Source organism: Merops nubicus, unplaced genomic scaffold (assembly GCF_000691845.1).
Source record: "Merops nubicus isolate BGI_N331 unplaced genomic scaffold, ASM69184v1 scaffold39784, whole genome shotgun sequence".
In the NCBI taxonomy this organism is placed as follows: Eukaryota; Metazoa; Chordata; class Aves; order Coraciiformes; family Meropidae; genus Merops; species Merops nubicus.
The window spans coordinates 1-27,640 of NW_008603081.1; the positions used below are offsets into that span (position 1 = coordinate 1).

Sequence of the window (27,640 nt, forward strand, 5' to 3'; positions counted from 1 at the left end):
AAAGAGACTGATTAGAAAACAGCTTTAATACTACCACTAGTAATAATAGTAGTAATGATAATAAAAAAGTACCAAACCCAACTCCCCCTGATGGCAACACGTCACCCTCACCCTCAGGGAGAGGGTCCCAGGCTGGGCTCAGCCACAGATGGCAACTGGGCACAGGAGATGGATTCTGGAGCTCAGTTCAGGAGCACAGGGCTCGGATCAAAGGCAGCATGGATGAAGTCCTCCTCGGATGTGGCCACTGCAGCAGGAGCAGCCAGCAGCAGAAGACAGGAGAGGGAAATGAAGGGGCTGTGGAAGGGCTTGTCCTTTCCCATCCTTCAGCTTTACTGGACATGAGGACTGTGGGATGGAACACCCCACTGGTGAATCTTGGGGTCACTTATCCTTCCCACTCCTCCCCGCAGGTGCTGGGTGCTCTCTGCCCCCTCTGTATGGGGTACAAGCTCAGCAGTGGCCTTGGTCTGCACACCAATCCCTGGCAGTAACTCTGAACATGAAGTCTCACCACTGCTAGAGCCACACAGTTTATGACAACGTTTCTAACTTCAGACAAAACAGTTAATTACAAGAGCTTTAGCTAAGAAGTTAAAATCACTGAGCAAAACCAGCTCAACCCAAACCAGGACAACCATCTGAACATCATTCTCTTAAGTGTACTGCTTGGGCTTGTGGCAGTTTCAGAAATCTCCTTTGCTCAGGAGAAAACACAGCTTCTTACTTGCTGTTGTCAGCTATGCAGAGTTGCTCTTAGGCTCAGCTAATGCACCATCTCATGTTTTACCACACAGCATTTAATTCTTAGTCTTCAGTGGCTGAAGTACTGCATGTTAATTTCCAGGAATTAGTTTATGCTAAATTTGTTGTAGAGTCTGACAAATCCCTGAGCCAGAAGACTTGTTTCTTTAGATGCTAATGAATATGTTTACTAAATATCTTTATTTATCTAAAACAAACCAAAATGAATCTACTAGTTTAAAATTGACACAGGGGTTTTGTACTTGATCACTTACAGTTGTAGCAGTAATTCAAAAAAAGACACAGGGATTCAGATGGTGATTCTGTCTTTGATGAGAGATCAACCACATGTATTTGTGTTAGAATGATTCCACAGTCACCAAGAGGTGGAGGAACACTCAATTTATTCATAACAGTCAAAAAATAAGCATTAATACCAGTGTTATGCTAATTAGGATTTCTTATTACATACGTGTGTGTGTATATATATATATATATATACACACACATATAAAAAACATTCAGTATTTTTGTAGCTTGTTCACAGCTGAGTTGGCACAACAACACACTAAGTTAGAAATACATCATCAAAAGAGATCTGAATATCTGCTTGGAAAAGCCCAGTAATATTAGGGCTGCCTCTGCTGGAGCAGCTTATCTTATTTGTAGTGCTTTAGTAAGCTTGCTAATTAACCTGACAAAGTATTTCAAATGCCCATAGTACACGATCTGGTCACTAGTGTTGATCGCATTGCCAGATTTGAGATGTACTTGACTGGTACATGTAATGCCTTCTATTAAGCATCTTTAGTTTGCTGATGTGTAGACTGACTTCTCATTCCTTTGAATTTCCCATTTTCATTTAATTGTTCAGTGACTAAAAAAAAATTGCATGGTTCTACCATTTGGGACAATAAAATCATGTTTTTAGCTTCTAAAAATCTGACCAGAGTGCAGGGTCTGTCATGAGAGGCTCATGGAGTGAGGACTAGAATAATGATGCATACTCTGGATGGTACTGGAGGTTTCCCCTTAAGGTGGGAGGGTTACAGCTGGGAGTGACCTGCCCTCAGGATATATTTATATGTAAACTGATCTATTTTGTCAGGTCTTTTAAAGAAACAGGTACTTGTTTTGCTATAGTACTTGCTTGATGCTCCTTAGTCACATTTTACACACTACAGAGCAGTAATGTTTGTCTCTTATTGCTAAACAAGGTATTCTATGAAAATCTTATCTATGACTGGAATGAAAAGCGAACTGAAAGTGAATGGCAGTGTTGTTTACAACATCATCAGTTCTCATGCAAACGTTACAGAAGTGTTTCTGCTGTAATCTCCAGTCCTCAAGGCTGTTTGCAGCCCTCTGTTCAGTTAGGTGTAACTATGGGAAGGAAACAGGCTTATCACCATCCCCATCTTCCTGAGCGCCACTACGGTTTCAGACCAACCAGGTACGAGGCTCAGAAAACTCTGTCTGACCGATCTTAACTGTTCAGCAGGCTTGTGAGCAGTGTGATGCTTGCACACGGGTGTCAGTAGTAGCCTTTTTAGACAAAATGTCAATGTACAAAAGGATCACCTTCCATCATTACAGTTAAAGAACTGCCATTCAAAACCAAACAGTGGGTCATACTGGAAATTCTGCTGCGCTTGCCCTATGGAGCACAGCAAACACCATTCTTAGAGCTGTATTTACATCAGTTCAGTCTCATTTCTCCTCAGTAACAAACATCTTAGTGTCTAGGTAAAAATCACACATAAAAAACATCACTTCAAAGGAGGCACCAGCTTTTCAGTCCATCAGTTTTTCTGACAGTCTCAAAGCTACATTTCCTGCTGTAGTTATTCATCATCTTTTTGAGTTAGGTAAGTATTTGTGAACAAGCAGCTTGCCACCCTCCTAATAAAGGCAAGGGCTTGATGCCTACTATTACGTTCTGTTCTTCCCATTCACACTGCACATACTTGGAGAGGGCAGCACACCTGCTAGTGAAAAAAGGGTTCTGATCTCTCATCCCTGTAGGAAACAGGAGTGGGAGTTAGTGAGCCATTACCACTGCTCTCACCAGCATCCATCTGAATTTCTAGGCGGCTCTGATTAGTCCATGTGATCCAGTAGATTACTCACGATGCCTGCATTACAAGTGAATTATAAAAATAAAAAATTACAAAGTACCTCTCATATAACAGTGCATAAACATACTATGTAAAAGATTACTGAATGAAAAAAAAAGGGTAAAACATGTTGCCAGTCTTGGCTTTCGAGACTCTGGATGTGAGAAGCACTTCCCTCTCAACACCTGTTTCACATGATGTAACATGGAAACAGTGTCCAGGAGCGTTACCTGGAACACTGCTACACTGACAATATGAGATGCTGTGTGCTAAGTCTCACTGGCAGAAGAGAGACTCCACTGCATCAGGCTCCTCCTGGCCACCCAGGACAGGCATGAGGTATTACTGAGTGTTCTTGGTCATGCTGAAACATCATCTCCAGTCTTCAAAGGCAGGTGTTAAAAATCTGCTGTCATTCAGTGTTTCATCTTGGCTTAACATCGTCTGAAAGAACAAGATGTGGAGGAGTTAGCATGTTCAGTTAGAGGCCTATAGTTAGAGAAACCATACTGTAGTTAGATCAGATTCACAAGAGAGGGGGTTAGAGCCTCATAAAATTAAAAGGAATTTATTGAATGCAGCTTTAAATAAACTAGTATTTGCTTGAGGAAATTCTCCAAGAGATTTTTGTCTGTGGTGTGTGACTCAACTATGTTAGGTAATTCTTCTTTATACTCTTCATTCAATTTTTTCTTTTTTTAAATTGGCTCCTACAGAGTCAGGAATTAGAGATTTTGTTTGTTTTCCATGGAGTTTTAGCTGATGTAACTTTTCAAGTCTGTACCTCTTTGCTAGACTTTGCTGTGACTGAGGCATTTGATGGTGGTTTCTTGCAAAATCTTAGAAGAATTGTTTTCATTTAAGGGGATGAATATCTGTCACTGGGTTAGAAAGATAGCAGAGAAAACCTAAAACGCGCCTAATGAAACTTCATTTCTAGTGCAGTTTAAAACCCAGAGTTTTTTTTGACTGTGAATGTTCAACCAGACTTTAAAGGGATCTTTAACAAGAGTAGTGACCTGCTTCCTCTTAAGTACCACCAGCCATGACCAGTTTTCACTGAATTCTAGCAGAATACATTTGTGACTTGAAAACAGGAGTGGAAACAGTACATACCGTAAGGTGACTTATGCCTTGAGAAAGAGCCCCTATTTGCATTACTGTTCCTGCTGAATGTTCCATCTGTAAAAGTGTTCAGAACCAGTTCAAATCAGATAGTACGTGCAATTTTATTCACTCTACATGCATCTTTGGGAGGTATCTGTGCCTGGACAAATGAAGCTGTGGTAAGTTTAGAAAAATGGGATTTCTGCATATTAGCCAAAATGCCTCCATGCTCTAAGCCACGTGAAAATGCATTTATGATAGGAGAATGAATTCTGGTTAAGAGATTGATTCCATGCGACTTGAGCTGTAATTCACACAGCAAAAGAAAAAGCTTAACTGTTACTGTCAGCGAAGAGTGATATTTTCCAGATGGTGTAACACTTCTAATTCTGGTAGTCCTCTTTCACAGGCAAGAGGTGGGAGTCCTTAATGACAGAGAGCATGTGTCCCTTACAGAGAACAGTGGTCAGTGCTCGGGCATGGGGGTTTGGCTGCAGCACCCCACGCTCAGAACTGGTGCCCATGTGAAGGCCCACGCTCCTAGAGAAGCGGCCGGGATGTTCGCGCGGCGTGAAGGACTGCCTGCTGTGAGCCCGCACCCCGAGCCGGCGCAGGCACCCGCGCTCCTGGCCGCCCGCGCTCCGCTGCAGTCAGGGTTTGGTACTGCCCCCACTGAGGGACAGTACTTCTTTCATGTGCACCTTACTGAAGTAACGCCAATAGTTAGATAATGAACTGAAACGAGATGTTAGATGCAGTAAACCATACAAATGAAAAAATTACTTTCACAGTCTTTTCAATTTTGTGACCATTGTTTTATCAGGCTTAAAACAATGTTTTTTCTCTCAAGGCTGCTGGAGACAGTTCACCCCAGCTGCCTCTGTCTGGCTCTAAAGTTCACACAGGCCTCCAGGAGCTCCATTTTTCAGGGTTTACATCCCTTTACACAACAGCAAAGTTAAATAAAATTTGATAGGTTTTAGTCCTCATTATTTGTCTTTTTGATGTCTAGACAATTTCAGTCACAAGTTCACACTAGATAAGTGAATTATTTAAGTATTAGTTTATTAATAATCTTGTTCATTACTGATGCATTGTTTTCACATATACTGCCTAAGCATAGCTAGTCCCCACTGTACATAATAAAAGAAAAATTCAGTTGGATTCTTTGACTAATATCTGTTAAAAAAATACAATCCGGTTGTCCTTGAATATATAACTTCATAGCTTTGTACAAATTAGTCCAAATAAATTTATTACATTAAAAAACACCCATAAAGATAATGAAACAAGTAATGTGCCATGCTGAGATTATGAAAGCTAGAAGTACAAAAGTCTCGTGTTTACTGCAACCACCACCTTAATTGTCAAAATACATCAATCTTTATAGTGTAAAGGTGTTATAGTCCTGAAAAAGGGTCTGAAGATGGATGAGTTTATTATGCTGTTGATTAAAAAAACTGACATTCTAGTATAAAACTTTTTCCAGCATCCATAGCCAATACATTCTCAGTAAGTTCATGCAGATGTAGCAAACACATTGTTATATGCTAACATAACATTTGGTTATTTGCAAGCTTTGGAATGCGTGGAGAGGATGAGATGAGAATGGCATCAGTCTGTGTGTCCCACCTGATCCAGTTCCCTATCAGTGAACGGACTAAGTCCTTTGTATCCACTGTAGTTTTTCTGAGTGCCATTTGCAGCAGCTGGGTTCGCATCCATAGGACAAATGTAGTCTGTTGATTCATCAAATTTCTTTTTTCTTAAATTTCCAAAATGTGAAAATCCAAGTTTCTTTGGCTAAAAGAAGAAAACAACAGAGTAAGTTTTGAATAAGAAATTAAGGCTGTCCTCCAAATGTTCAAAATCCTTTCTTGTTTGATGTACTTCTCTACCCTAGTCCTTCAAGTCAATAGACTGCACTAAATAAACTTGTTTTCAAATTGGGGGTTACGGTTGGTATGAAAAGCATTCAGATAGCATTCCTTAGGCAGAAAGACAGAAGGGATTACATGCTTATTTCAGAAGCCAATTTAAACAGATACAAATTAAATACTTGGGTATCTAGAATTAAGGAAAATTTAACACTCCTTCCCTGCTCTTGTTTGTTCCCTTATGTTCTGTGTGAGACAGGGGAGTGGAATTCTGAAATACCTCCTTTCTAAAAGCAGTACATACCCGAACTTTGGCAGTGGTGGTCAGAGGTGTGTATGCTGCAGACTCCGTTATTTCTCTTCTTTCTTGTTGTGCTTCTGGTCCAATTAATATGTTAAAATTGGTTGTAAGGTGGCGTCGCAGGAGGGTCTTTTGAGGTGGAATGTTCAGCAGCATGGCCAGCGTGTCACCGTTGAAGCGAGGTTCAAGCATCTGTTGCAGAATGGGAGAATATTTGTCGTCTGTATGGTTAAATATTTGCAAGAGGAAACCTTTACAGTGGTTACTGGAGGAATTTCTAATTCTTACTAAGATACCTGTAGGTCTACCTTCTGTCACTCACTTGTGTTACGACACTTACTAGGGTTTGAAAGGGCAACACATGAAGGCAGACACTGAGAAATGCAGAGCAGGATCAGGCAAATACAGGTTTACATCTATCATCCTTATACTTTTTTGGATTGAACAAGTTTGTTTTCAGAATTTTCTGCTCTACTCAGAGTATAAATGTAATCTTAGCACAATTGTTTTCTATTTCATTTTTGCAAAACTTCTATAGCACTAGAATCACTGTGTTTCAGAACTCTGATGTCACTAAGCTGCACATAGTTCTGCATGTTTTGAATTTAAAAAATGTCATTCCTGACTGTGGTGAGACTGCCACGAGTTCAGGTCAGTTATTTACTGTGTCTCAAAATGCAATTAAAACCACTCAAAGAAACAGTCATGCCTTATCAGTAAGTAGCTCTCTCAGGATGCAGTGTGTTCTTTGGTCTTTTTTTACGTACTGCTGTGAAACACTCATGAATAGCCCAGCCCTGATTATAAAGTTTTAGCAGTTGCTCTTTTATTTTAGTTTTCCTTTGTAAAGTTAAGATGCATGGACCAGATAAAGAGGCTCTTTAGAAGGCCTGATCATGCTGTAGATAGGTTTTTTCCTCCTTGACAAACCCCAGACAAAAGATGTTTTATATCACAGCCTGTCAATTTTCATTAGATATGTAGTAAAATGTTCCAACAAATTCTTACGATCAGGCCACCATGCACTCCGCTTCCTCGAAGGTTTGGAGCGTACTCTGCCAGATCGACTGATCGGAGCCACTCCATCACTCTGTGGTTGGACCACTGCACCACCTCAGAAGCCGAACCGCTGCTCTGTGGGAAGGAAGCAGAAAGGAGGATGAAACTGTCCCCGGCATGGTCGTGGCACCTTCACGACACACGTCCCCGGTGCCGACAGAAACCTCGCTCCTCCTCAAAGGGGCAGTACTGTCGCCCTCATGCCGAGGTGCTGTTCTGCTCAAGGCCTGTTTCAGACATCCTCTGAGTAGAGGACAGACACAGCCTAATGGAGATGAAAGCCCATATATTGCCTCAAGTAGTACAACAGTAGAGATGACAGATGCCAGGTAATCTCTGCCAGGTAAAACAGGGAGCATTGTGAGAACAGTAGTATTGTCACTCTTTAGGACTAAGAGACTAAGCTGTGCTGACAAGGTAAGGCAAAAACATTACAGTCTTTGAGAGTTAAAAATTAGGACAGAAAAAGAAAAAAAACTTTCCAAATAATTCTCTTGGAAGTTGAATTAACTTTTCTAAACTAAGCAAATAATTTCTAAAGCAAAGTGCATGAAATTCAACTAATAAGTGGCTCAAGCATTTAAGGACTGAGTAGATGTTTATTATTGCTGAGCACACGTTAGATTCCAGAGCTGGAAAGCAGCACAACTAGATGTAGTTCCCTAGTAGCAGCAACTGTGTTGTATCATTATGCCCTGCTGACTTTCTATCCCCTTTGCTTAGAATCAGGTAATTTGTGTTTGTTTCAATTCATTTATTTAAACATTTTTTTCACCTCTTCAATTGGTCTCCTGCGTAGACAGTGGGGGTTGAAACCATTGACATGCAGCACATGAATGGCACATTTAATACTCAGATGATGCAGCTGACTGGTGACTTTCAGAAAGAGAAGGTCGTTCTGGAAAAGAGAGAGAGCCGTTTAAGTGGCACAGCATACATACCAAACCAGGAACTTTCCCCAAGATCAAAGATTTTAAGCTTGCTATGTAGCTGTAAAACAAAAATTTATATTTTAAAGAGGGTTTTTTAGGGCGGTAGTTTTTGTTTTTAAACACTGCACCATAGCAAGACCTGGCTAAACATGAATGAGTGCTTGGAGCCTGTTAAGTAAAATCCAGGCTCATGGATTCTTTAAAATATTTGGACTGTTTCTGATCTGGCTAAGATCCTCTTTTGGTTGGGATCACTGCAGCTAGCAACACACACCTGACTGTGGAAGACTAGAGACCATGTTCCTTGCAGCAGAGGCTCCTTAAGCAGCATAGACAAGGCTGTACTTTTGGTAACGGCTAGATTAGGCATTTTTTTCATAGTGCAGTTAACAAAAACAAATAATTATGCAAATGTGTAGGAAAATACAGTGGCTCTGTGTTGTACTAATGTGGTCAGAGCTGTACAAGTTACCTGATTTGCTGCTCATACTGAATATTGTTGCTAATTTGGTGTAGAGAACAGCTCCAGAAGCTGCATGTAAAATAAGTCATTTTATCTTCAATTGTGGTGCACTACATGATATTGAAAGAAAGAGTTCACAGAAGTTAGCATAGCCTATGATTTATTTTCTGTACCTTAGGAATAGTAATTGTACACTAGACAACATAAATGAGTAACTACTGGCACTATTTCTGTCTTGCAAAAAATTCTTTACCTGCTCACATTTGAAGGAAAATTTTCAAATTCTTTGCTCATTCTGAAGTTAAATTTGATTAAACTGAAGGAAAAGGATTTTAGCTTACCACAGTTAAGTACTGCAACATTCTCCCATCAACTCTGGATTCATGAAACTGGTCTTTGTACTGAGGTAAACCAATATCATCAAGCCATCCTGCAGATACAAGAGCAGCGGTGTACCCATAGCCAGACCAGTGGGGAGGAAGCATTCAGCCAGCTCGCTCCACCTATTCACCTTTCGAAAGGACAGCCTCTTACCAGAAACCTAAAAGCAGTTCCCACCCAACAGCTTTGTCCACAATACCCCTGTGGTATTCTACACACAGCTTGTGACTGAGCACTTACCTTCTGCAGCATAACTAGCTCTTGCTGGAGTGAGTCCCCCCATTACTTCCCTGCCATCTCAGTGATACGGCTGCATATTCCGATGTCAAGTACACAGCAGGAACCCTCATTCTACTCTGTTGAACCTTAGTGCTCTTAAAAGGATGTTTGCTAACTGCTTAAACAAAAATAGATCAGCCAACCCATCCTGCTGGGCTGGGGGAGGTCCCTTTTCAAACAATTTCATGACGGTTCAAACACTTACGTGTCACCCAGATATAATCAAGTTGTGCAGACTTCTCATCTTGTTTTGCATTGATTGATTTAATGGCCAAAACTAATTTCTTCCTGTGCAGTGGATGCTTTATTCCCATTTCCTGCAACAAGAACCATTAACAAATAGTTCGTGTTGGCTCTGGCTCTTTTAAAGTCTCCCTAGGTATCTACAAAAATGGATACTACATATTTCAGAAAGGCAGAACTGCCAGTTGTTTGGAGGGGCCTGGTTGTACAGAATCAACACGTAGGACTGCTTGAGAGACACAGGTTATTACCTTTTCCATGTCCTGAGGCGTTGCAGATAACAATGTATGGCCCGAAGTCACCCACTGCCGTGCAAAAATGACATACTGGCCGAGACCGAAGTCCTCAAGCCAGTTACAGACTCTTTCAGTGCTCCACTGAGCAAACGGAGCATTGTAGTCACTGAAAAGTACAAGAAACGTTTGAAAAAATCTTGGAAGAATTATAGTTATTGTCAGAAAGCTTGTGGTGTGACAGAGGCAGCACTGTGATGCGTGTATTAGCGTGCTTTGTTCTGTGCAAGAACAGAAGCCAAGAGCCATTCTTGCAGTGAACGCTGTAGTACCAGGGTCCTGTTAATCTGGCTGCCCAGCCTCAGCTTGTTAACAGTTGGGGGGACGCAGGAGGGTGAATTAAGAATTTCCCATTTTCTATTTGAAAAGAGGAAACAGGGAATTGCTGACTCCTCATCACTTTGCAGATGTTCTCACAGAAGACGATGGATGGTAAGTTGTCTTGTCCTTTAACAAGATGAAATTTCTGACACTCTGACAAACAGCTAGTGCTGCAGCCTCCGGCTGAGGGATCGCAGACGGGGGAGCTACTCAGGATACCTTTTCTACCAGCTGTGGAATTCCATGTGTAAGGAAGTACACCGGCAAAAACGTGTTTCTCTAGAGGAGGGTGTGGCTGCTGGGCAGGTTTCCCAGCGGCGCGTCTCACGCTGCGCACGGCACGGGAGGGACTCTTACCTTTTCTGGCCTTTGGCGTCCTTTGATCGGGATAGCCGGGGTCCAGCTGTTGCACGGAGACCACCTCTTCGAAACTCTGCCAAACCCAGATCGTCTGCAGGGAAGTTACCTGACTGAGTTCTTCTTATTCTTTCAAGACAAGAGTGCCACGATAATACTGTTAGCTTGCAACAGAGAACATCAGTTTCATAGAGTGACAACTAGAACCTGTATTGTCCTTCCTGTAAACCACGAACATCTAACTCGGATGGTGGCTGAAGACGTTGCAGGGAAACACTGTCTAGACCTAACTGAGGAAAGAAGAAAGCTCTGCAGAGCAGTCAGAACTCCTCAATCCAATTAATAATCCACACTGGAGGCAAGACTTGTAAATGTCTGCTGTCCTGAAGCAGATAAAGTGCAGTAAAAAAGCAGTAAAACTCAATCCTCCTGTTTAATATTTTACCAATGCTTTCTGTAAAGAACAACTATCATTTAATTTTTCATAACTAATGAAACCACTGACATTCTGAATTATTAGTATTAAAATGACAGATGAGTGTTTTATTTCTTCCAACAGCATGACCCTGTGAACACTACCACCCATTCTTCTACACCCATGCGTGCACAGAGACACACCCACACAATCAGAGCTGCTTCTCTCCCTTTCCTGAATTTTACTTATTTTTGCTGTACATATTGTAGCTTTTGCCAAGAACGGGATTAATTCTCAGGCAAAATGCTTTGACAGGGAACTGAAACAAAATGACCTTACTTTCCCCAGATTTTCTTGATCCCTTTTGGACTCTTTCTGTTTTCTGGAGACAGTGGAGATTGTGGACCTGTATCCGTTCCCGAAGAAAGAGGTGAAAGGTCGTCTGAGATTACTGTACCATCCACATTCTCTGTTTCTCCTGGATTAAGAACAGTAATACAGTCACATTTTATACTAATTATTAACAAAGTTGTTATCTAGAAGAATAATGCAGAACATAAAATAAAGAAGTAAAGATATCTATAAAATTATTCTGGTATTAAATAGCATGCTCAGGAGGTGAAAAAAGCTGTACATTTGATACAAAACAAAGTAATAAAAATTTGTAAAAGTAAGACTATTGTTATTTCAGTCACTTGTACTTAAATGTATTATTGTAATTAATTTAAGGACTTTGGACTGAAACAGACTCTTGCCTTGCCTATTCTGAGTACTATAACTCCTCCATGAAAATCACTGGAAATTTTTCTGTTGACTTCAGTGAAAACAGAATGAAACCAGCAATAAGCATCTTAAGAAGAAATCCCATCTGAATGCCATACAGCAAAAGCTGCTACCTCGTTTCACTACTGCATTTAAGGAATTCAACCTGGCTGGCCCAGCTGGTATTAGTAATTCATAGAGAAAGGGAGGGAAGAAGGAAAGGAAAAAGGTAAGCAGCAAAATTCATGTTAAAGTTGCATCTCGTTTGGATACAGTACCTAGCACTGGTGCACTGACACTCCTGATGCGATCTTCAGTCATCCCAAGAAGCAGAAAGCCAGATGAGGCAAAGAAGATACAAAACACCAGCAAAATAAAAGTTACAGAAGAGCAAAGAAGTAAGCTAAGCATTAACAGCAGAAACTAAAAGAGAAGCAGCAGTTATGCCTGACATGAAAGTGAATATGCATTGGTGTGCACATCCCCAAGAATTCTGTACAGGTCATCTTAAACAGGTAGCGATAAATTATCTGTTTTTTGTCCTTTTTTTTAAACTATTCTTGGACAACTTGAACACATTAGGCATACACTGTAGAGCTCCACAAAATCTGCAGAATATCTGAAATAAAGCTATGTCTGAGATTACATCAAATTCCTCTGAAATACAGAACTGAAGGTGTGATGAGTTTACTGCACATGAAAGAAACAAACCAACCTGTATTAAAAATTCTGTTAATTCAGTGTACTTCAGGAGGCATTGCTTGTTTCTAGTAAAAATATTTTCCATTACAAGATCACCCATCCTTGGATAATCCCACAGTTTAAGACAGAATAGCTCATACATAATGCTCAGGCATTGCCTACAATCTTGCAATCACAGGAAAAAAACAAAAATCTTAAACCTTAAAGAACCTACAGCCTATTGGAAGCTTGAAACTACAGTACCCTAACAGCTTTTAGGACCAAGAGGTCTTAAAATAAATAAAACTCCACCCCACCATAACTTCTAAAGTGTAGGAACACTTCAGAATCCTAAGGAACACTCTTGTGCCTGAGCTCCTAAGCTCTTCAGTCCTTGGCAAATACCTGCTTCTGTGCCTCACTGTAACACTTGCTGTAAAAAACCTCCACGCTTAAGGTTTCACTGAAAATAAATTTAATATCAGCTTCCACATACGGCTATGGTGTGGACTGACACGTTATACATGTTGGTGCTAGTTATATTGTAAAGGGTCACATACTAAAAAGCAGTGGTATGGCAAGGGATAGGTTTGTTTTTAATACACCAGTCTAGTATTCATTTTAATGTACTTGGCTGTGCAGTTTTGCTTGCATGCTTGTTTTTTTAAGAAAACATCAACCTTGGGAGCACTGGAAGCATGTCTGAAAAAACGCCCTCGTATTGTCAATATGTTTGCACCTCTGAAAATCCCCATTTTTAGTTCCAGAGCTACTGACTTTCAGAACGCTCCCCAGCGTCTCCACGGATACTCACTGAGCCCCAGGCTGCCGTTCTCCTCGGTGCCGTTCGTGCCACCCCCCTCCGGGGAACTGCACTTTCCCTGCTCTCCGTTCTGTGCCGGCCGAGGCAGCTTCCCTGGCAGGGTTTGGTACTTGCTGCCTTTCACAAGTGGCTTACTCTGTGGGTTTGGTGGTGGTATTTGGTTTTGTTTGTGTTTTAAGAGGGAGAAATAAAACAAATACGTGCAAAATTACATCACTTAGCATTTATGATCCAGTACACAGTATTTTAGAAGTTGAAACTATTTGAAGTTCAAAGTTCAAAATGACACCTCCTCCTCCATGTTCCTGCTTACAGAGAATTCACTTTAAAACCAGTTGTTAGCTGACAAAGTTTTCAAGCTAAGACACAGCCTTCTCTTCCCTCATCTGCCCCACTAACCTCAGCCAGCTTGTATATTACATTAAAATATAATACACATTAAGCATTACCTGGCTCTCTTGTAAGAATTTTTCTAGCTCTTTCTCTTTCCTTTAGGACTCTGGCACTATATAATAATTTGATCATTCCAAGGCCAACTTTGATAGTACCAGAAATGCATTTAGTTACTTCTCAGCCCATTCTTTGCTCTGTCAATTTTTCCCCTTATTTTCACCAGACTATCTGGATTTCTGTCTCATAATATCTTGCTGGACTTTATGCCAAAAGTATTTGTATAATTGAAATTTTGTCAAAGGTATTTGCCCACCACCATTAATAACAGTAAAAGAATCAACAGTGAAGTTAGGGTACAGAAATGTAACTTTCCTAAGAAATAAGATCTCTTTGTGTAGATACCAGTACAAGTGCAAGGTTTTTTATAGTTAAATATATAGTTGCCAAATACATAGCTAAATGTATAATTGCCAATTCTACTATAGAACCTAAGCACAAGGTATACTTTTGATATATGCTGGGGGCAAAAAAGAGCACAAACATAGCAGTACTTTAGGGCTAGCCTGAATGGCTGCTGACTGCAGATTTTGTCCACATCAGCCTAAGATAAGTGTCTAACAGATGGCTGCCTGCAGCTGTGCCACACGTGCACAGCATCACCAGCATCAGAGGTTCCTTGTGCTGGAAGGATCTTCCTCCAGCAACAGAGCTCACAAGGGGAGGTCCTCAAAATCTCAGTATTTTGTATGGAAAGGGAACTGGTATGTAGGTTTGTTAAAAAGACAGTATCCCTTAATTTTCCTTACGTTCCATTTTTCAGCAGTAAACTACTTGTGAATCTTGCTCGTCACAAGGGTAGATTAGAACTTGCATACCGATCTGATTGTTTTGAGCCTAACAAGATACTTTTCCAGCCAAAGTACGTTTTTCACAGAGGCCCAAATGAAAAGCCATCACTCTGGACAAAATCATACTTCCCACAGCTGTCAAGGCTATAGGAATGTAGAGCTTTTCCAGAGAAGCAGTGAACCTGCACGTCCAGTTGATATTGGTGGGAGTGGTGTATATTCGATGTCTTTTGGAATAGGCTCATACTGATACATGTGTTCATTTCAGTACCAGGAAGGAGCTTACATAGGAAAACTTGGTACTGAAAATACACAAAACATACTTAGTACACAAAACATACTTAGTACACAAAACCGTATAGTATGTGCCTGTTTAGTAACCCCACTCTAACAAACTGTTCTGAAACATTTAAAACGTTGTCTGTGACAGAATAGTACATGAAATATATAGTGAGATAACCACTGGTTTATCTGTTTTTCTTTCAAGGCCTAGAGGAATCATTGTGATTCTATAATTGCAGCCCAGATTCCTCAGTTTTTCAATCCCTGTCCCTGTTCTGGTGACTCCAGGAGAACATCCTGACTTGTACCAAAATTTGTATGAGTAGAGAAATTACTTATTACATTAGCACTGTATTTTCTGAAACCTGACTGACTGCAGCTTCTAACCCCACATAAAAGCTTTTAGTTAAAAAGAACAGTTCCATCTCACATTCTCACCCCTGTTCTCAGAGTTTATCACTACTGGAACTATGCAAATGTTTTAAAAGCAGATGAACATACAATGAAAACACAGCCATACCATCACAGCACAGCACATCACACCACATCACAGCAGATAAATGTTAAGAGAGTTTACAGTTATTATACCTCTTGTTCTACAACAGGCTGTACTGGTTTTCCGTCTACATACTACGGAGTTGCAGGGAGGGTAATTTCAAAGTTTTATGAAAAAAAGCAACAGACAAATGTTAGTGTTAACATACATACACAGAACAGCAATTGTAGTCTTACTACTGTAGCAATGCCATTTAATGCATTGACAATATATTACAAGGTCTGTTATCTCTTTGTTTGATTTCAATAAAATATTTAATACTAAGTGTGTTTGTTCAATCCACCCTGCAAAATTTGGGCCCCGTTTAGGTTCTGTTGTGATCAGAGGAATTTTTCTATTTTCAGGCTTCTGGGTGGTCTCTTTAGACTTACTTTGAGCTGGGAACATGAAAGCTGTTTAACAGTTAAAACAATATGACAAAGACCAACACAAAACCAAAACAGAACATAGACAATACTGTACATATCCTGCTCAAACCATAAAGAGCTGTGATAGAAATGAAGCGATAAAAATTACCAGCATGGCCATAGAGGCATCAGTGTGCTTTCTTTTATTATCAGTGGTAGTAACAGTATTATTGCTGGATGTAATGGGAACTTGAGTTTTGTGCAGACTAGCATAGCTCCAGTAAACGCTGCTGCTCGCACAGGTTCTCTTGGGCTTAATGCAAGGAGCAGTCTTGTCATGGTGAGTCAGCAAAACAAGTTTTCTTGGCCTTAGCTTTTGTCGTAACTGATTCACATTTAGCCAGTCACTCACACGCACAGGGAAGTCTCAGTTGTTTCACTAAGAAGCCCCATGGCTAACTCAGGCCATCCAATTTAAATGCCTTGCTGAACATGGGGCTAGCTTGCTACTGTTCTCTTGTGTCCTTGGTAGTTTCTCGTTCCTCTGTGGACTCTGATTTAATAGAGCGAGCAGATTTACATCCTAAATGTGTAGGTACAGCCTTACCACTTCATATCACAGAGAAATGAACTTTTTAAATTTAAGACAGGAGTATAATTTTTAAGTTTTGAAAAGAAAACAGACCTTCATAAATTCCACATGGAATGGAATGTTAGTTCTGAACGGATTTGTCACGTGTATGACACGATCAAATAAGCGCAACACAAATTTCAAATGTTCTATTTGTAACTGTCATTTTCAGAGATTTAAGAAAACTTTAAGATACTTTGAAGTATCAGAACAATCGTATTACTAGAAATCATTTTAAATAGCCTTACTGAGCGTGGGTAATCTAGTATTAAGCCTAATTTGAGTATAGAGTTAGTAAGTTTCACAAATCATAATTACAAGTGGAGAAAAATTTCAGTGTTTGCAAGGACAAAACAAGCCTCTGGACCATAACACAATGAGACACTGCAACCTGGAAGGACTTTATTCTGGAATGGAATTAAACCTTTGAATGAATAACAGTGCTCCTGCTGTGTTAACTAAGGCAGCATCACTACTGTCTTCAAAAATGCCATTTATATCAGAGGTCTAACTTAGGGAGAGACACTCACATCTACATGCAGACAGTCAAAAAAAGGAATTCTAGGTGGAAAGCCCTCGTCCAAATATTTAATTACTTTCAGGATTTGCTGCTTTAATATTTTTAGTGATTTGGAAGTCAAAATTACTTTAAAGACACTTGTCCATAAACAAAATAATAGTGCAGTTCAACAAAATGACTCCTCATTAACATTAATTGTTGTATTTCATTTAAATATTTTTCTTCTCTTTCAGGTGAAAAGCTGAATTTGAGGATGTGTACATACAGGTGTGCCAACTAGTCTGTTTATGCTAAGCTTGGCAATGTGGTAAAAAGAGAACCTGCACTGTTTTATCGTAAGGGCTTCAGTGTTACTGGTGTTCAGGGCTACCACATGTGGAACAAAAATAATATTTACACTGGACTTTTATTTTTTAGTTGTGATATTCAAATATTCTATTTGGTAACTGTCATCTTTAACATCATCAACAACACTAGAAGCTGTGATTACAAATAAACCAACCTTTTCCAAAGATTCACTCTGCAAGTCTTCTAAACTACTGGACTTTTTTTTCTGTGGAACCCTTAAAATAATGTCAGGCAAAAAAGCAACAGTTAATAGGACACGGTATGTTTGCATATGCCACAAGTGTATCATATGACAGCTGTATACACATCACAATGTCTGCAAATACCAGATAATTCAGAATTAGGAGATTAATTTCTTTTGTTACATTTTTAGCCTAAACTCAAGAATATTGGGAACTGCAGTAGGTAAAGTCAGAAATGGCAACAAGGCCATCTGATCCGTAAGGAAAGGCAACAAGGTAAAATATGCAGTTTTAAACCTTGTATCTACAGATGACTTTTTAGAAGCTCCTGACAAGCAGCAGGCAGTAATAACTCTCTGTGAGCAGTGTACAGCAATGAGGGACTTTAAAAATGGAAGAAGGCAAAATTATAAAAAACAGATTTTCTCACTGTATGTTACACATTTCAATTAAAGTGACTCATTCTTACCTATTTAGGATTTCCAAAGATTCCTCTTGTGGGGAGGTTAAATTAGTTGAAGATACCGGAATGCTTCCACTTTAAATCAGAATAAAATACACTGTTTTAAGTACTACAATAGGTGTATCTTCTATCTAAAAGTGCTAATTTATTCCTGTAATTCAAACCTTATACAGCTAAGCATTGCAAACTCCCATGGCAAACACTGCTTTCACAACTGCCCAAAATTCCTTGCACAGCCAAGAACAGGCAGGACAAGATGCCAACAGTTAAACAGAATAAATAATACAGACTTGGGACAGTCCACACAAAATACAAGAAACAAAGATCTTGCCTGATTTCCATGGCTTTGTGTGGCACTGGTGACAACACAGCTGGTGACAGTTCTCCTGAAGAGGCCTATGTAAAACAGCAGAGTTTCAGCCTGTAACTCTACTGCCTAATCCTGAACCTATTGTCCCCATAACAAGAAGTACAAAAACTCAGACAGGGTCAAACCCTCATCTACCTCACTTTAGCTACTACAGAGAAACCAATACAAACAAATCATACATACAGCAGAGCTTGCTTCTAAAACATCTTTATGAAGTACCTCTGTTTTAATTAATTCTCCTTGAGGATTATTCAAAAGATTCCACTTCCTTAAAGTTGTCTCAAGTTCCTCTTCACTGCCACCAGAGACAGAAGAGGCTGTGAGCATTGAAGATTAGAAACAGAAAGGGAGAGAAACAGGAAAAAAAAACCAAAAAAAACCAAAAAAAACCCAACAAAGAAACATATAGTTAGGACCATATCAGAGAGTCTAAGTAACTTCAGTTTCTAAATTCCTCTTCAGTCTTCATCTGATGCATGTAGTCTACCAGCCTCTCGCACCCCACCCCTCCTTCAGGCTCTGGCACATAACAAAGATGATTTATTTCAGAGCAACAAATGTATCCCTTCTAATTATATGCCCTGCTCTGCTGTGAGTAGCTGAGCAGCTTAGGAGGCAGATCCTGAACCACTCAATTCATACCTTGATGTTCTGAGGCAAGTTCAAGTGGGTGCCATTTTCTCACAGTGTATTGTTTTACAGGTAGTATGCACGTTTGACTTCATCAGTATCTACACAATGCAGGGCCCCCAGCTCAGTTCAAGGATCAGTGTGGTAAACACACTCCAAGGTTTTCTGGATATCCCCAATGTAAATAAATACTGAAATACTCCAAATTCCTTATTTAGTATGATTTTTATTCCTAAACTGTCAAAGCTGCAATATTAAATCACAGTCTGAATATTCAGTGCTCAGCAAACTTACAGAGTATTTTGGATAAGATTTTTTTTTCTGGAGATCTCCTGTGCATAGGGCTGCAAACAGGATGTGGAAGGGCCACTATGCCATGATGGAGAAATTTAGAATGACCTTTAAGCACATTAATAACTTAATTTATGTGATGGGAGATGCAGCAACTCTAGGTAGTTAACATGCCATATAAAAAATGTGACATAAAAGGAAAGCATTGTGTCACTAATGCTAGCTGGCTGGCAGCTAACCATTACTGCCGTTCCTGAATTAAACTGTGGTGTAGGAAATCTGAATATAGGATGTATGTAATTAATGTTCATATTCCACTAAGATCTGCTGATATCATTTTACATTCTAAAAAACAGTTATAACATCATGGTCACAGGAAACACCATAAAAACTTAATCCCTTTCTGTATCCCTTATTATACACCTACAGATGGAGTAATTTAAATCAACCCAAACGTCATTTTAATTTAGAGTAAGAGATTCTTGAGAGGGATATAATGCAATTCAGTAAGAATACTGTACACTCATGCCTGTAGCAAATTTGAATTAACTTCCCTAACTGCCCCTGTGTCGACAGATTCAGTGTTGGCACGAGCCTCTTGCTGCCTCCTTTTCGCTGTTATCCCTTTCGGTCTGGCCTCTACAACCTAGGGACTACTGAGGGGATGGCAACCAGCAGCCACAATCAGTAATCCTATTGATCACCCTTCCTTATCAATCAGAATCCTTAATGACACCAGCAAAACAACATACAGCACCAAACCTGGGCTCCAAGTAAGGATTTACTATTAACTGATGTAGAACAAATTTTAGGTTGTGATTTACAGAGTCCAGCATAAGATTCAGTCACAGAAATCTTGCTGAATAGTAATATTGTAAGTAAATCTCCTGATGACAGATTTGACAGTTTTGTTTTGGTACTTCTTGCAGCATAGGAAACACAAAGGAAATCTCCACAAACTACAGGCACTAACACACAAGGCTGGTCAAGACATACTGTGGTGCTCTCCGTATCTGAAAGAGTAGCACCCCAACAATACACAAATATATGTGTGACCTGTATTACTATACACATATATTTAAAAGGACAACAAACAGCAACTGGAGGGCAGGTCGTTTTAAAAAGACCTGATACCAGGAAATTATTCACAAGACACTTTACCGTGAGCTGCAATCATTATCTCTTTGACCCTCCTGTACTGGCTTAGCAAGTGTGTTAACTCCTCTATTCGACGGTCCTGTGAAAAGCATTAAAGGAAAACATTCACAGTTTCAACCTGCAGAAAGACTGTATTACTCATTCATTTCTGTGACTTTGGCCTGCTTTTCGAGAAATCAAGTCTCTCACATGCCTTGTAAGGAACATTTCTTGGCTTTTATTTGCTATCGTACATGGTATTTGTTGGACAGGGTGAAATTATGGATGTAAGGAAACCAAAGGAGTTTGACATTAGTAGTAAATTAGTTATTTACATAAGCATAATATGGAAAATTGCTTTCACTTCTAACAGTCAAGGGGATATTCAGGAGTTGAACCTCAAGTGCCTGAAGTGGGCAGTGTTTGGTTTTTTGCTAAGCATTGTACCTGTAACAGTAAAGTAAATTATGCTCATGTTTTGTATAGTTCAACAATCTAGTCATGCTCTTTAGTCCTCTCGTGTAGGATATATTCTGCATTCCAACAGCTATACTTTATCCCAGTTTTGAACACACCTTTTTGAACTTAGGCCGTCAAACCTATATGGAATCAAAGACACGAGGTCTTATGAATATCTTGTGCATTATCTGAGTCCTCTCCTTCTCCAATACCTAACCCAATATCTATTATCTACTGGAAGCATCTTTATTCATGTATTCAGGGAGGGCACTCGCCTTTTGCACAGATGCAACATCGTGATAAGTAGTAACCATCATCTGATTTGAGCTGTCATTCTTCCCAAATGAGAGTGTCCTGGATGATGACAGTCTCGCTCTCAGCTAAGCCTTGCAAGCTGCACTCTTACACTTCGCCCCCTCTTCCTGACTCACGTTATAAGCCATCCCAGTAATCTTGTTATAAGCCATCCCAGTAATCTTGTTATAAGCCATCAGTTATAAGCCATCCCAAGATAATCTTGCCTATTGTTGTGACTGTGGAGCACTGAATACAAACCCAAGCAAGTAATAAATAACTGGTTTTCACAAGCAGGTGTCAGGAAAGCCACAGAAACAGAGAATCGGATGCTGGATAAAACACACTTTGCAGGGAAGGTCACCATCAGATTTCAATTCAAATCTGCTCCAGTGCCTGTGTGTTACATTACAGTCACAGCAGGTATCAGCCGTGTTGTAGGAGTAACTGCACAGCAACTAGACATTCACCGCGTTACAGAGCAGCAGATGATGCTGATCCTCCCTTCACCCCTCAGCATGCACACACAAGGCAAGAGGCCTAAACCAGATAGCCACTTATCCCAGCTGTGGGGAGAAGCAATAGGTTCGTCTTCATAGCAAAGAACATACCCAGTTTTTCAAAAAAGAAATATGTGTACCACTTACTAGCAACTTAGTTGAGCACGTTCTATCCTACATGACACAAGGAGTATTTAGATTTATGCCAAAAGCTATTTAGAGCTATCTTCCCTCAGGCAGAATATTTTATTTTGCAATGTTACTGAAGGTAACACTTCTACATTAAACATTTCAGAAGCTATTTGCCAACCGTCAGTCCACTAGTTTAAATGCTACGGTTTCCAATGAGATAACCTCCCTTCCCTGTGAGTACATCTAGATATGGGGGCATAAGCAACAACATTTTGTGTTCCCTTCAAATACAAAACTTTCATGCAGACTTGGAACAATTTTCTCAGGAGATAATGTCTTTTAAGACTTTTATTTTCCAGATGTAAATTCTAGCTTTTTGACATTTTAAGAACTAAATGTTGTCATGAATGACACAGGTTCTCCAGAACGAACGCTGCTCTGTCCAGATTCACGCTTACTAATGGAATTTTTTGGGATGTGTAGTATTGTCTATTTGATTGTATACAAGTGTGTCACCATAAAGGAAAATCCTATGGCCTGGTTTATTACTAGGAAACAAGAATCACGATTTCCTCAAGAAGTAATCCCCCTCAAACTTCCCTATCTTGCCCTCTCCAAAAATAAAACCCAATTTATCTAGTACACTGATAGCATCTAAAAGTGGAGATTAAACATCCTCCAATATTGAGCCCTAATTGAATTGTCCAATTGACAGGCAAACAACATACAGGTGTTAAACCCAAAAAATTGTATTTACAAAATGGTTTTAATTTCATTCCTCCTCTCCCTCAGTACTTTTTTTTTTTTTTAATATTTGTCTCTTTAAATCCTGTTTCCTATCTCCTAAAATTTGTGTCTGATTCAAAAGCCATTTTGACTTTCTCTTAATATCACAATCTAAACTGGAGATATCAATGCATTTCAGATTAAGTTGGCAGGTGAAGAGCTGCCAGGGTTGACCCAATCTTGGTGAACTTTTGGCTTTCCGCTTCTCTGGAATCTAGTGAGCTTCCCAAGTTCTGCAGACAGGTTAGCAAGGTCAGCCATATGTTCTATTTAAAAATCAACCTTCTGTCACAATCCCATGAGATAATCCAAAAAAATCAGGGCAATACCATGCTTACAGAAAGCAGGTTATTCAGAACGTTTCAAACCCATAATTTCATTCTTATCATTTACAATCAGGATTATTTTCTCACCTTTTCTTCATTTGCAGCCAATAATGATTCCATTCCTATCTTCAACCGTTGAACTTCTTGATCTAAAAATTGTTTAATAATGTTATCAGGACAATACAATTGCAATGTTTAGTGTAAACATTGTATGTTTTGTGATACTCTCCTTATGTTCTTATGAGCAACTAAAACCGTGCCAGTACCATGGCAAGTGTGCTATTAAACTAAACTTAACTTATAGCTTTTAAAAATCTAAACTATTAAAAGCATTGCTGGTTTTGCTTATAAAAGGTTACATAATACTATTTTATACTATAGAAGTCAAGTAATGAAAAAAAGAAAAAAAATTGAAGCTTAGTTTTCAAAGATGAGAGTGTGTTTACTGTTACTTAAGGAAATAAATTTGACTGAAAATTAATTACATCCCATCTGAAAAAAATATACAATAGCTGATGAGAAGTAGGTCAAGGACATACATGAAACTTGGAAATGTAAAGTAACGAACAAATTTGATATGAGGAAAATTGTTAAAATTGTTTTCTTAAAACATTTCAGTATGAATACATTAAAATCTACATCAAGAGCTAACACAGAATTGTCTCACACAATTTAGTGTTACAATTTAGAGGTTATTCAAGAATGTTATCTTCAAATCAATTAAAACACACTCTCTGAAACTATGAGGTTAGTTAATCACATCAGCCTAACTTGCTGAACCAAAAATTCTTCTCAGCACACTATTCCCAGCAAGTCCTCCAGTACCAACCTGTACTAAATCAAGAGTAAAAGATGGAGACAGGGCTTGAAGCAGTGTATTTGTGGTAACTGCCATGCAATGAATTCATGCTTTGACATTAAAACAGACCCACTTGTTTCCCAAAATACTACAAAAACTAGATGTGGCAGGCAGGTAGTGAGAGAACAAAAGAAATCACTACTGCTAAAGTGCTTTTATAAAACCCAAAAGTTCAGTATTTAGCCATAGAACAATGCAATATCTAAACTATTTGCAAAACCTGTAATTAGTTTTTCTTGTAGAGTTTCTGAAAAATACACACCTTATAATGGTCAGGTTTATAAAACATGTACATGAAACTTGGAAACATTTTGCTGGCACAAGAGAATACTTAGTAACACAAGACATGCACAGACACAGCCAAATCAAAAACTAAAGCTAGCAGGCAATGGGCAAGCAATTGGAGGATTTCTACAAAGCCATTAAAAATCACAAGCCTACTAATTTCTCATTGTAAATATTAGACTTCAAAAGAACTGGTGTCCAGGTATTTTTAAACATACAAAAGCAAACTTGACTTACAATATGCATAACAACATCAATTACAGAGACAGTTTTTTTCAGTTTCTTTTTGTGGGTTTTGCTTGTTTAGTTTTTTTTTTTTTTTTTTTTTTTTTAATTTATTTACTGCATGGATTTAAAAAGCCCAGATCCTTTCCCTCTAAGGAAGGAGGCTTTCAATTAAAGCCGTCTTTCCATATATTACAAGGATTTTACATATGTACATATGTCTTTTACCTATGTACATATAAAGAGTTAAAGGGTAATCTTGACAATGTCCCTTTGAAGTCCAACTATTTAACTTGTGAACCTATGATTTTTCTTTCTGAAGTGAAATCTTATTAAACAGGGCGAGTAGCTGTCTGCTTGCTGCAAGCAACGAAAGCAATGTCTTGTGTATATTACAATTAGACAGCTAAATCTAAATAAACATTAAATTATTGCTGCAGAATGCATCTGAGTTATAATTTGTGTGAAAGGAACAGTGAGATAAAGCCAAAAGTGAACTGCAAGGCTTACTTTTTTCTTTTAGCCTTCTCCTATAAACTTCCTCTACGATGGTAAATGGCGAGAGTCAAAGTATGTAGAAAAAGCACATAATAGATAAATTTTACAATTTGATTAGAATATGTATGCTAACATACTACATGTACATTGACATTATTTTTCAACTTTATTTGAGAAAACCACCTAAAAATCTGATAAAATCAGTGATTTTTTTTCAGAATAATTACTATTGCTTCATACTGTTTCCATTCAAATATAGGCTAAGTGGTTTCCTTAAATGTAGCCTAAAGAATCTGTACAGGTTTTGATTCCTCTCCCACTGGAACCAAGCACAGTTTCACCCATCTTGGCATGAACAGGATCACACACTACGAGAAGTTGGAAGTTACTGAGCTCTTGATTTATTGTCATACCACTGTCTTTCCTTTGAAATACTCCAAGTTATTTGGGAATCTCATAGAAAATACAAAATTCTATTAGTAGAAGAATTCCTCTACAAAACACTGCTGTTAGACAAACTCATTTTCTAGTTAGACATGCAGCTCTGCATGCACAAGCTCTGCAGCTGATTGAAATCAGCACCTAGTACATGTTAATCACTTCTTCAGAATAAACAATAGTCAAAATACAGTCTTCCACAAAAGACACATCTGCATTCATTCCTGTAAGGAGATTCTTGGTAAACCCTGAGGAGGAGGCAGCACAGTACCTGAAAAGTCACATCTGAACAAGGGCATTCTTTGGAAGCATTAGTTGACACCCATACAAGAAGTCAGTAAACCACATACAAATATTCCTGCATGAGTGTCACTATTATAGGAGAAAGAGGCCACTAATATCATATTGATCCTAGTGCAGAATCACAGACTGTTGGGGGTTGGAAGGGACCTCCAGAGATCATCGAGTCCAACCCCCCTGCCAGAGCAGGACCACCTAGTCTAGGGCAGGTCACACAGGAATGCATCCAGATGGGTCTGAAAAGTCTCCAAGGCAGGAGACTCCACAGCCTCCCTGGGGAGCCTGTTCCAGTGCTCTGGAACCCTGACAGTAAAGAAGTTCTTCCTCATGTTGAGGTGGAACTTCCTGTGCTCCAGTAGAATAGCCCAGCAATTGACAGAAGCTCCAGGGAGTATTTCAGAGAACTGTGACATGACTGGTTGAGACCAAAAGCTAAACAAACTGGTTTATTTGCCATTGACCTGTATCAACAGTGCAGATTTAAAACAGAAACCTGCAGTGTCACAGAATCATAGAACAGCCCAGGCTGGAAGGGAACCTGAAAGACCACCTGTTCCAACCTTTCATGGGAAAGGGTGTGTAAATGCAATATAGTCCTGAAGAAAGGAAAGAGGTCAGTCAGTGACAATGTGTTACACTGTTTGGACATTTAAACATTATGTTTCACCTCTACTGTGACTTTTTTTTTTTCCCCTTACAAATTGGAAAGTGCAAAGAGTTTTCAAAGACATTTTGAAGGTCTCCACAAAAAAAAAAAAAAAAATATTCCCATTGAACTACAAAGACTCTTTCAAATTATAAATAAAATTCCAGTAGAAGAAGTTTCGGTGGCCTTAGGATACTTATTGCAATTTGTGCTGCCTCTAGACTGGGACAGAATTTCACCAGAAGACAAAGTTTGTACCATTTTCCCTCGCAAAATAAATTCTGTAAATCTATTCTTGTATTTCCTTGTATTCCTTTGAAAGACTGAGCTAAGCTGCTACAAAACTGAAGTTAAAGTAGGAGTTTGTGCTTTTAATTTTGTTTCCCCTCTTACCTCTTTCTGCCACTTCACTATGTGATGAGGTCCTAGACAGTTGACTTTGCAGGCGTTCTATTTCTGCATCTTTGAGAGCTAACTGCTCTTGAAGCTGGGCTATCTCAGCCTGAAAGAGAGTACAATGAATTCAGAGTACCATCAGCACCGATTCTCTGTGCTTCTTTCTCATTAACTAGAAAACTTCTAAGCATAACACTTTGTATGTCCAGTTCCCAGTTCAGGACATTTCATAAACAGTATACCACCCATCCATATTTCACAGTGTTACTATCCTATTCCTTTTACAGAAACTCACTTTCTCTAATGCAATTAGCTCTTGGAGAAGAGAGCATTACAGAAAGGTAAAATTTTCAAGGATTCATGTAAACAAACTCTGGAAAGCTCTCAAGGCTACAGTGCTTACATAAATACAATATAAATTACTATTTAAGGACAAGTCTTGATTTTTTAATGAAGACCACTAAAAGCTAACATAGCATTTTTGAAAAGATACTGGGTTTTTTAATCCCTATCCTTTTTTAATACTTATTGATATAACTGATAATCTATTAATGCTGAGCCCTCTTCCCAGCAGGATAACAAAACTGTTCTTCAGCAAAGATGCTAGAAGCAAAGCATGTTTGGGAAAACAACCACATGTACACAAGAGAATATCAGTGTTCATTAACACTTTCTACAATTTGAACAGCCACTAGATAGGAACAGAGTATCACACATTAAAGACCTCAACAATACAGAAGGAGGAGAATTCTGTGATTGTCAAGTTTGTAATACAGTGACTCATCTCTTCTTCCTATTTATGAGAAAAAAAATGTCCTTAGCATACTCTACTGAGGCAGTAGCTTCGTTAAGATTTTCTTTAGAGCCCTAAAGCTTTTATGTGTCAACATTCTGCATTTCCCCCAGCAAAAGTAAACCAAACCTCCTTTCAGTTAAAGAAAAAAAAGGAAGGAAACAAAGTCAGTAATGTGACCAGTTTCTCAAAATACTAAAGCAGGAAAAAATTAAAACCACAAGTCAGAGAAAAACATGGACTATTTTACTGTAGGACATGAACTTATTTTCACCAGGAAGCAAACAGCTGGATGGCAGCAAAAGATCACTGCTCTGCCTGCAGCTCCGTGCAGGACAGAGTAATCTGCCTCATGGCCTCTCTGAAGGGCTCCTGCACTTCCCAGTGACTAACATGCTTTTTATATCCGGCCATGGAAATACTCCAATTGCTCATCTAAGAAGCTGGAACAACAGGAAGACAAAAGCTGCAGACCTCTTAATACCAGATTTGGATTTGCCTCCCCTGGTCTACTCAGTCTCACAGCTCTTTTAAATGCCCTCTTTCACTT

The 27,640-nt window shown here is 39.1% G+C and overlaps 1 protein-coding gene across 1 annotated transcript in view; it reads right to left on the reverse strand.

The window, feature by feature from the left end:
• Window positions 1-3,917: 3,917 nt before the first annotated feature.
• PPFIBP2 (PTPRF interacting protein, binding protein 2 (liprin beta 2)) overlaps window positions 3,918-27,640 on the reverse strand; it is a 79,596-nt gene continuing 55,873 nt past the window's right edge. The window contains exons 7-24 of the mRNA XM_008938540.1: window positions 26,295-26,403; window positions 22,738-22,799; window positions 20,166-20,253; window positions 18,315-18,412; window positions 18,057-18,121; window positions 17,235-17,295; window positions 15,267-15,308; window positions 13,147-13,291; window positions 11,229-11,367; window positions 10,475-10,603; window positions 9,755-9,905; window positions 9,466-9,577; window positions 8,942-9,030; window positions 7,970-8,103; window positions 7,155-7,275; window positions 6,150-6,338; window positions 5,601-5,771; window positions 3,918-4,043 (exon numbers count right to left, since the gene is read on the reverse strand). Of these exons, the coding sequence (XP_008936788.1) occupies window positions 3,918-4,043; window positions 5,601-5,771; window positions 6,150-6,338; window positions 7,155-7,275; window positions 7,970-8,103; window positions 8,942-9,030; window positions 9,466-9,577; window positions 9,755-9,905; window positions 10,475-10,603; window positions 11,229-11,367; window positions 13,147-13,291; window positions 15,267-15,308; window positions 17,235-17,295; window positions 18,057-18,121; window positions 18,315-18,412; window positions 20,166-20,253; window positions 22,738-22,799; window positions 26,295-26,403 (2,031 nt within the window). The remainder of the gene's footprint in view (window positions 4,044-5,600; window positions 5,772-6,149; window positions 6,339-7,154; window positions 7,276-7,969; window positions 8,104-8,941; window positions 9,031-9,465; window positions 9,578-9,754; window positions 9,906-10,474; window positions 10,604-11,228; window positions 11,368-13,146; window positions 13,292-15,266; window positions 15,309-17,234; window positions 17,296-18,056; window positions 18,122-18,314; window positions 18,413-20,165; window positions 20,254-22,737; window positions 22,800-26,294; window positions 26,404-27,640) is intronic.